The sequence below is a fragment of the Melospiza georgiana genome, chromosome 1, assembly GCF_028018845.1.
Source record: "Melospiza georgiana isolate bMelGeo1 chromosome 1, bMelGeo1.pri, whole genome shotgun sequence".
In the NCBI taxonomy this organism is placed as follows: domain Eukaryota; kingdom Metazoa; phylum Chordata; class Aves; order Passeriformes; family Passerellidae; genus Melospiza; species Melospiza georgiana.
In genome coordinates, this window is record NC_080430.1 from 43727926 (window position 1) to 43738698 (window position 10773).

General features: G+C 38.7%; 1 protein-coding gene across 3 annotated transcripts in view; it reads left to right on the forward strand.

Annotated features, from left to right (window-relative positions):
* The window catches only part of NEK11 (NIMA related kinase 11), an 82309-nt gene extending 72328 nt beyond the window's left edge, over positions 1 to 9981 (forward strand). For all 3 annotated transcript variants that reach the window (XM_058039761.1, XM_058039777.1, XM_058039769.1), the window contains one exon: positions 8536 to 9981. In XM_058039761.1, coding sequence (XP_057895744.1) covers positions 8536 to 8740 — 205 coding nt within the window. In that variant the 3' untranslated portion in view covers positions 8741 to 9981. The remainder of the gene's footprint in view (positions 1 to 8535) is intronic.
* Positions 9982 to 10773: the final 792 nt, after the last annotated feature.

Below are 10773 nucleotides of genomic sequence, written 5' to 3' on the forward strand. Positions count from 1 at the left end.
TTTGAGCATTGAATTTCCTCTTACACACACCAGTGTTCTGTCCAACTCCATTTTCAGGTAAAAATTTCTGTCTGGTGATCCTAAGGCATCTTACAGCATGACTATAGTTTTCTGCATCTCATGGGCTAAGCCAAAATTTTATTTACATATCCATTTTCCTTGTCACAGTTTCTCACACCTCATTTTTAAAGGCTAGGCTCAAATAAATCTATTGGGTTCATTATGGAAAAAATTTAAACATCTTAGTCCATGAGTTTCTCTTTCTTTTACTGAAAATCTATTTTAAGATAATTGCACCATTTATACTTTTCAATACTTTCCAGACCCAAATTTGAAGAAAGTATTTTGGGTTTGCAGTTGGCTTTACAAGCAAGTGAGAGTATAGTGAACTCAGCAGGAACACTGAAAGATTGAACCCTGCCTGTGTGTGGCCGAGCTGGGATATTGGTTCTTGGCTTCTGTCAGAGAGAAGTGAGTGGGTGCTCCTGGCTCAGGAGTCATTGCTGTCCCAAGGCAATGACTGAAAGAGAAAGTGGGAATGGGCAAATCCTGCGCTTCTCCTGCCAAAGAAGAAATGAAGGTGAGTGAGACAGTGTCTGCTGCCCAGAAGTGTAGGAGGAACAGCAGGAACGCCTCAAGGCTGAAGTTAGAGCTGATGGTCTAATTCCTCAGGCATTTCCCATGGTCTTCCTTCAGCTTCTTCCCTCTGTCCTCCCCTTTCCATGACAAAAATGGGCTGCTTCTCCTGTTGGCACTTTGTCTCCTACACTGCTCCTCTCCATCCTGCATGGGATGGGAAGAGCCTGCCACCTGCCAACACCATGGTTCCAGCAGTTCTCAGCAGCTTTCCATTTGTTAGGGTGCACTTTGAAATGAATAGTGGAAACAAACTTGGTAGTTAGAGTGAGTGAGTATTGGGGCACAATTAAAGTTTGATGCATTTTTTGGGACTCTCATCTTTTGCCCGTTTTTCACATTAATTGAATCACTATAACCTCACATTACTATTTCCTCAGGTCATAACAATGTGTAATATTTTGTGAATTTGCTTAGATATGTAAAGAAAACAGATTTTTTTTCAGCTTCTCTGTTGAACTGTATGTCATAGATCCATGAATCATTCTGTTATTCTGAATTTTTAAGGACTTTTTTTTTAAAGTGGACATTAACGCTACGATTGCTTCAGCACTAGAGTCTCTATTCACTTTGAAAATTGCATTTCAGTAGCAAAACAACTAAAATTTTAAGTATAGGCTTATTCATTTGTAAATGTCAAGTGGCCCCAAACATTCAAAACATTCAGAGCATTATACTTCTTTTTGTTTTGCACACAAAGCGTAGCTTGCCTAGTTTCTTGTGCTGAGCATACATAATGCATAGATTGAGCTGTTCAGATTTCCAGCACCTTGATTTTGTCAATAGTTTGCAAATGCAGAAATGCTTGCACACAGCATTAATTATATAGTCTGTTTTCAATATGGAACCACTCGAATAATTTTGACAGCATTTACTAGAAGTAGCATTACAACCGTGGGAAGTTTGCTTGAGAGAAATGTAGGCAGGGAATTTTCCAAGAGGTTTGATGCAGGAATGGCCAGAGCTCTCTTTTGAAAGATATTAAATGTTTGCTTTGTAGGGAAAAAATTAGGTACTGGACTTCTATCTCCATCTTTAAATGCCTAAACAGCTCTGTGAAGCTGTTTTGGCATTTAAAGATGTCAAACTTTATTTTCATGCAGACCCAGAAGAAACTGAATATGTAAATCTTTCTAGGCCTTTCTGAAAATCGTAAATCTACTGTCCATAGTTGGTAATTCCTTTTCTTTCTTTCTCTCTATAATGGTGTAATTAGGGAATTTTATGGCTCTGCCAAAATGTGAATTTGCCTTAGTCCTGTTTTATGCTAGGAACTTTTTAAAGAGCTACAGATGTGAAGAGACCTGAAAGAAGTTGTGGACTTTTAATCTCCCATTGGAAAGATATAGATGTGAACTAAGCCCAAATGGTTGATGTTTGAAAAACCGTTTGCAAATGAGTTTGGGAGTCTTTTTGTGTATATGTTAGTGTCTATTTTTAATGTATATATACACTGAAATATTTGCCATAATTGGACACTTCACATTCCACAGCGGTTAGAGTTTTTTTAGCTTTTAAAATGTCTTTTTGATTGGATTGTTTAAGAGTATTTTTACTTTTACTGTAACCTTGTATGGGTGTTTAGCATAGCTCAGAGCTTGAATGCTGCTTCACCTCCCTCTGTGGCTATACAGTGCTCAAGCCCAGCTGGAAATTCTGTGATGTTTGTGATATTTCTATAAAGAATCATCTATCTCCATACCAACTGATTTCATTAATCTCTCCATTGAAGCACCTCTGAAGCATTGACAAACCTTTTAATGAGACTGACTTATTGCTAACTCAGAAATGCATTGTTTTATGTAGTAACATTTCATAGAATATGGCTAAAGACAGTGCTTGAATTGAGAAAAAATATATATAGTAATAGTTAGAATTCTGATTGTTTCATGAAAATGCATAAGTACCTTTTCCTTTCTCTAAGAGGTAAATGGTTGGTTTTAAAACTTTCATTTTGGTATGAAATCCTATATCAGGAGAGACCCCCTGACACAGTATTAAGTATTAAGCCATGTAAAAGGAAATCAGCATTAACTCTGTATTACCACACAGCTGAACAAAGGAGAATGCAGTTATATTCTTAAATTCTTATAAGATCTACATATAATTATTTAGTTTTCAGAGATAACTACTCTATCCTCACATGCCCTCATTCAAGAAATAGTTGAGTATTGTGCTGCTCTTCAGAGACACCTGTCTAAAACAAATGCATTGATAAACAAAGCAAATAGCATCAGGTATGTGTTAAGTGTGCCAGGAATTCCTTCTTGATCTTGATCAGTGATGCTGAAGGAATTAAACTGATGACTTTTCAAAGATTCTTTGAATGACATGGCACTGTTAAAAATCAGAATGTTGTTTAAAATAATTATAGAAAGCCTAGGAAATCTCAGACTGTGCATAAAGCTCAGGGAAGTGTGTTTCAGATAATTCTTCACGGCCACAGTGAAGCAGTGTAATCACCCTACCTCATGAAGAAAAGCTCCATAGAAGCAAATATATTTCTGCTCTTGTTTTTAATATTGGTAGTAAATTTCTTAATAGAGGAAGAGTTTACAATTGCAGTGTTCAGGTTTGATTTAAATTACTGTTTTGTTGTAATTTTTTCCCTTCTGTGGGAAAAATGAATAGAAACACATTTTCTCTTGTGATAAAGCATTTTCTAAATTCATAGTAGCTAGAATTCAACTAGCAGCTCTAAATTCTAATTAACGCTTCTTCCAAGAGCAGATGTCAGCTTCAATTCCTATTATATAAATTCATTTATCTCTGAATATGAGGTGCATGGAGAATATTATGCTTGATATTTCTTCACCTGTATGTCTACATGTTTTAATAATAAGATCCTTCTCAACTCATGGGAAAACATGTCTTAAATATGCTTTAGGTTTTGCAGGTCTTTGAAGTAGGGCATGAGAGAGTTTTGTTTGCAATCAAATTAAGGTGCTTTAATTCAGGAATTACAAATTAATTAAGGATGAATTAGGAAAATTATCACTGTGTTTTCAAGTGAAGAAATTTTCATTCAGCAGTAATATGAGAATAGTCGAAGTCCATTGAGGCTTGAAGGTGAAGGTGGGGGCTAATATTAGTAATTTGTTTTTTTTTTCTTACAAGATTTTATATAATAATAATTTCCATTGCCTTTTTTATTTTTTTATAAGACCTTTTCTTAGACTTAGCTATTTTTTTCCCATTCCCAAGATTGAATAGCTCTCAGAACTAGAAAAGAGTTGCCCTACCTTTATAAATAAGTTCCTAAAACCTGGATCATGGAGCTTATTATGCCCTTCTAGCAGATCTCAAGGGGTCTTTAAACAGCAACAGAGAAGTAATGCTGAAAATGAAGGTTTGAACCCAGAGCCATTTCTTTCAAGTGTCAAAGTTTTAATCATTCATAGTCAGTAATGCCAGCAAACTAAATGACAGAAAGATAACCCGAGAGGACAGAGATGCTTTGTGTTCTAACTGAGATAAACCTGTTTGTTTACTGAACAATGAGATTCTGTAGCAGGTATCTTAAGATTTTCTGGTACAGTTAGAAAACAATATTTTGTATGAGACTAAGGGTATGTAATTTCCTGAATCTTCTACAGTCATCTCAGGAGATAAATGTCACTATCTTTTTTGCTGAGATTCATATCACTGGTGGTTAGCTGCTAAGTGGCATGGTTGTACTGTTTTAAAGAGAAATATGGGGTTAATAAATTGATGCTTGGAAATAGCATTAATTCAGGAACAAATAATTTTTCGATGTGTTCATGAGAATCCTAAGTAATACTGCTGGACCCCATGGGGTTAGCTCCTTGAGTTAGGAAGAACAGAATTTAGAAGCATCTACTGAAATTATTCTTTCAAAGATCCCTGCACTTGCCTTTATGCCCCATGAGCCAAAATCAACACACATTTGTTCTCTACTTTACAATGTGCTCTTTGGTGGTGGATGCAGGTGGCCTGGCTGCATTCAAAAGGATAAATTAATGCTCAGTGGAATGGGTATTCCATGTCCAAAAAGTTCCTTTATTGAGGTTTGCTTTGATGTAGGCATGAGTAACTGGTATTTTGAAATAACTGAATTTTCTGTGTTTGTCTTAGGAGCAGTGTGTTTGTTGCCTGTTATGGCAGAGGTGCTGATGCCTGATCTGGAGGGACTTTCATGGTGTTACTACTCTGGTGTGTTCAGTAGTGGCTTGTGCAGAGCCTCTCCTTGCACAGAACACACGCAGCTCCCTGCAGGCACCACTGAGACCAGGATGGCTTTAAACGATTGCTGCCATCATGCTAAATGACACTGGGAAGTGAGAAGCTGAAAAACCTCTTAGCTGCTGATTTGTGTCATAGTTATCCTTCAAGGCAGGTCATGACAAGCTGTTGAGAGATATTAACCTGGCTGCTAATGCCCAAGGAGGAGCACAGCTTCAGCATTAATCTTGTTTTGTGGCTTTTGTCAGTGTGGCATAAAGGTGGGTCTATTGTAATTGATCTCCGAGCCAGAAAGGAGCTGTTAATATGTAGCTAGCACCAGAATAGTAAAAATGGAGACCAGCGAAATAACAGAGAATTCTTTGTTCACCTAGGGGAAGATTTACAACTTCCTCAGCCAGCTGAGAACACAACATTATTATATTGTCAAATTTTAGTAATTTTGCACTGATGCATAGAAAATCATCTGCAAATCACCAGATAGCCTGATAAATTCAGATCCACTAAATAACTTGGAATGGTTTTAGACACCCTGTGTCTAAAAATTGCAGTTCTCAAGGCTCCTATTTAGCTCCCCTCTAACTCCAGCAGTGCCTGTGATTTTTCTGATATTCTTTACTACATCTTGCATACTCAGAAGTGCCTTATCCTTGATAAAACCAAGTCTCTATTTTATGTCCACACTCCATCATTATCCACAAATCAAATATCAATATGGCCTTTGGGTCTTGTTGCAGGTGATTTTCTCAGGCATGTGTTCTTTGCTGCACAAGAGCTGGCAACAAGAGTCATTTTTTTTCAGGCCACAGCTTACGTGGATGGCAATGTCCCCAGACTGGCAATATCTGCTGTGCAGCCAGTGGCTTGGTGGTCACAGGATGTGTCTAAGCCCTGTGTCTCCTCTGCCTAGAGCATTGGGACCACTCTCTGGAGCCAGGAGTGAGGCAAGTTGAGCTCAATGAATCCCTCCATCTAAGACATCTGAGAGAAGATATTTAAGTACATTACTGAGTATTATCTGAAGCCAGACCCTTGATTGGTGGAGCCCGATGTAATTCCTTATATTTTAGCACACTGAAAAACAATTTAGGCCCGTGTGGGAAGGAGGCCTGGCCCATAATTTTTCACAGTAATGAAATCCCAGATGTCAGGTATCCCCTTTGCTTGTGTCGCCTTGGCTGAAAAAGAGATGATGACTCATAGTGAGTTTGTAGGTGACTGAGCTATAGGATAGCATGAGGAGAGTAAATGCCAGTAAATCAGAAAACATGGATGGCCAAATGTGGCTGTAAATGGGAGTTCTGCACTTGTTCTTACAGCACATTTGGTGGTAAGGCTTTAATTCTTTTTAAAACATTAGTGCAGGTATCCCATATTTCATGTGAAATAGCAATCTGCAACTGTGCCTCTCTAGGATTTTATGTGGATGGACAAATATCCCCTAGCACAGGGTCAGGGCCATGATGGACAAACCCCCTTTCCAGGAAGTGCTTTCCCCTCTCCCTCCATCAGGATCATAGATTCACTCGGTGACACCTCTCTGACATTTACTCTCTGAGATCTCACGCTTCTGCCTCTGTGATGCATGATGTGGTAGTAGAGCCAAATAAATGCAGCTCTCAAGTCCAAACAGAGCCTGATGTCTTCTTTTGTAAAAGCAGGTTATAATTTTTGTTACCTACCCTCTAATTTTCAGCCTATGAACATTTTCCCCTTAATTCTATTGTATCAGCTATTGCACACATTGGCTGATTTGCATGCTCTGCCAAGCTGAACAGAGAAGACTCAAGTCTGCAGGTCACATTTATTAGCAGAAGCAATACTCCCAAGGTATATATTTGCTTAATTTTTCATCTTTAAATAGACAGAACTACCCAAAAATTGAACGTAATTGTCTGAGAGGGAGAGAGGAGTCAATAAAGGCACCGAGAAGGTAGCAGTAATATCAGGGTGGCTTTTCATGTATTGATTTTTAACTGTTGGGGAGAAATAGTGATATTTTTGATAATGTTTTGTGAAGAAATGTACATTGTTTGTCAAACAAATCTCCATTTACCTTTCAGTGGTAATCCAATCCCTAGGTTTCCAGTGTCTGAGAATTAATTATTTCCAACAGTTTTTATTTTCTCCTGAACAACATTAATTTCTAGTTCTAGCAAGCAGAACTGAATCAGGTCTAGACCTGTAGAGATTCCAGCTTTGCCCTTTGCGTTCTGATCCTGGGTCTTGGCTTTCTGCCCCAGGTTCCTGATCTGCCTCTGTGTCTGGAGCCAGCAGAGGGGTGACCTGAAGCCAAAGGAGGATCACACCTGGGCATTATCAATGTGCTAGAAAAACAAAGAGCAAGTGAGATGGAAGAAGTTTGAGAAGCAATAAAGTAGAATTCTTTGCAATGTTTTCCTAAGAATTGAGGAACTCACATTATATGGAACTCTTACTGGCTGACGTTTTATTATGATGATGTTGTTCCTCAGCAATAACAGGGTGACCACTGATAAAAAGCAACTATACAATTAGGCTGATTATGCTATTGTGTAAGAAGAGTTGACCTTGCCCTGGTGTTAAACATGTAACAAAATAATCAGTACAAAACCAGGAAAATCTACAACTGCAGTTTGTGAAGTTGTTGTTGGGAGGTAGGTTTAACTATTTAAATACTATGGGAAGTGTTCCTGCTCCCTACGTGCACATTTACTGAAGTTCTAAGCCTTAATGCTGGCACCAGGAGACATCTGTGATCCCCTTCTCTGTCCCTGTAGGGATCATCCTTGGTACAGCCACAAGCTGTCCCAGCTCCTGCTGCCTCAGGCACTGGCTGGGGAGCCTCCTGCATATCAAATGGTTGCCCTCCAAGTACCTCCTTTTTGTCTAAAAGACAAAAAACTCTCAACTGCTCTTACATGTAAAGGTATAGTGAAAAAAACCAAATCCTTTGTCAGAAGCATGAAGAGCAGGCAGATAGTCTCTGAAACGCTGAAGGAAAATTACCCTGGTATTTTCATCAAAATACGAAGCCATCACTGAGTGAAAAATTCAATGTTACCTGTGACACATGAACTGAAAGATGTTTTTCCTTTAGGAGGAAGAAATGCTGTTCATTGTCTTGCAGTTTTCAAATGGTTCTTTTTTATAAATCAGTATTAAGATGCTGTGTGTGTTTTGTCGCTGAGTTACAGATTTGTGTTCTGATAAAAGGAGAGCACTGTAGAAAAGCAAAAAGTGTCAAGTTAGATCATACTGAGCTTGTACAATGGTTTTCTTGTATTTGATAGAAGCTAAAATAAAGCAATGAATAACAAAGTGTCCTCACATAAAATGCCACTGGTGTTCAGCTGACTGGGTTGCTCCTTTGGATTTTGATGAAATCCGGAGGCAGTAATACATGTGCATTTACCAGACTTGTTGTAGATAAAAGAGTCTGTCAGAGTCAGCAGGAAGAGGATTTTTGGATTGTAACAATGAAGATGGCCATGCTTCCCATGACTTTCCTATGGCCAGGCTTTTGTTCTTGGGCTCTGTATAGCAACTAACCATGGAGAAATTCACCAGGAAACTTTAGTTCCTTTTCCTGTCAGGTAAACAAGGTGCTTAATCAAACCTACAACATTTAGAAGGAATCTGCACTAGTTAATGTTTGTGTTGCTGTATAAGATGAATTACCTTTTACTTGACCTTTTGTATAATATTTCTCCCCAGATCTGCCATTGGGAAGCTGGGAGTGGAGGCATTTGAGGCAGTGTACAGCTGCCTCAAGCAAGCGAGACAGCACAATGCCAGCGAGGAGGAGCTCAGGAGCTGTCTGGAGAAACTGGTTTCCAGAGCAAGTGATTGCTTCGAAGTGGATCAGCTGCTGTACTTCGAGGAGCAGCTCCAGGCTTTAGAGCCACATCTCCAGCTGTAACAGTGTGTCTGCAACAGCTGGGAATGGCACCAGGGGGAAGGGGCCTCCTTCAGGCCAGCAGGCAAGTACAGGAATATTGCCAGCTGGGGGACAAATCACCAACAGGATGGGACTGCTAAGGAACCCATCTCAAGCTGTTTTGTTTTCCAGCATCAGTCTCATTACGTGGTTATGACTATGGGAAGATGCCTGCAGCTCACATCTCCGGCAGCAGACAAAGAACTTAATGTTACAACTTACTTTATAAGTTTTTTAACCAATCAAACAAAGCAAAAGCATATTGACAGTAGTTCTATCCAACCACTATAAGCACACGTACCTTCAGTTAAAACAATGCTTGCTTATTTAGAATACAATACTTGCTTGTAAACCTTAAAACACAATGCACAGAGCTCTATTATTAAGCTTAGAACTTTATAACGTCTGGCTAGATATACTTTTCTGTAGCTTAGGGAGTTATTCTAGACAAGCATTAATACACAGGCCATTGTTCTATTTGTCCTTACTTTTCTACTTCTAATCTAATTTTGCTGCTGACCAATCTTATGGCTACTGCTTAGCTGTAATTGCAGTTCTGCTGTCTTTGAGGCCTGCCTTTTGCAGCTTTTCCAAACCCCTCTGATTTTAAAGATTTCCACCAGGAGGTATTTGGAGGACACAGCAGAGGGTAATGTAGTACCTAAGCATGTGGGTGAGCTCCATTTGAGAGTCCAGAATGCAGTGAGATGTGGGTAAATATGGCACCAATTTAAGGGGCAGGAAGAAGAACAAATGTTTGTGACAGTGGAGAGAGGATTCACAGTCACCTGTGTCCCCTTCTTCTGCCACTTAAAGCAAAGGAAGGGTGTTCTGGGCTGTGGCTGGATGCCAGTCCTGCAATCAGAGCATCACTGGCAAAGCTGCCATTGATGGAATGATGCAGGATTAGACTCCAGCTGCTGTTGATTTTTGTGCTAACTCATCCTTGTTATACTTATGCCTATAATTTTTGTAATTTGGCAGATTTAATCTTAAACTTATTTGTATATGTATGGCCACTCAGCCCCTAATTGTCTTGTTATTATTGATTGTTCAAAAAGTCTGCATTTAATCTGAGCTTCAAAGGAACTGTGGACATACTTATGTATGTGCATATTTATATACATATATGCATGCTCTCATGCACAGAGATAGATGTGTATATTTATAATGGCAGAAGTATGTCTGGTCATGCACTGTACTTGTCTAAAAAGTTTTGGATTAAATTCATTCTTCAAAAATGGAACAGTAAACTGATTTTTTTTCTGCCTTGCACATTGTTACTGTTAATATTCTTTCTTAGTGTTTATGCTCCCTTCTTCATATGCATCCCACTCCTGCTGATTTCAACTGTCTATCAGGCTCTGATTATATAATTGATGTTTTCCTTCTACCTCTTCCTTCCTTATTCTGCATTTTGAGCTCCTTCCTCCATCTGTGTAAAAGACTAAAGGTTAACAAAGTCCTACAATTGGTAAAGGAATCTAAAATGAATTGTAGACCAAATGAATTTTAGGCATTGAGCCATTATGATAAGCCTTATGCTTCCTGCTTTTTCACCATAAGGTCTTTTATTTAGTACAGTCCCAAGTCTTAAAGGGCTTTGGGACCGTACTAAATAAATTAGAAGATATTCATAATAAGAATATCAAAAAAACATTTCTATTTGACCTGAGTTATTTACAGTGAAGTATACCAGTATTGATGGTCAATTAAGCAGTGCTACTGATCCATCTTTATGACTTGTGTTAAGAACAATGCAAAAGGCAAGTAGAGTCATCTAAATCTATTTTAGCAACAGCATAAGCTGAGGAAGCAAAAGGCACATCCAGCTACAGATGATGTGGCACTGTACTTCCAGCTCCAAGTAATAAGAGATTCTGGTATGTTTCAGCTTTTTCTAACTTCAGCTTTTATTTAGAATACACAGTGTTACATGCCAGAGACTAAAGCCCACTGTGATGTTCACTGAGGTAGGAAAACATAATTGTGTGTCATGTTTCAGTCTCTTTCCT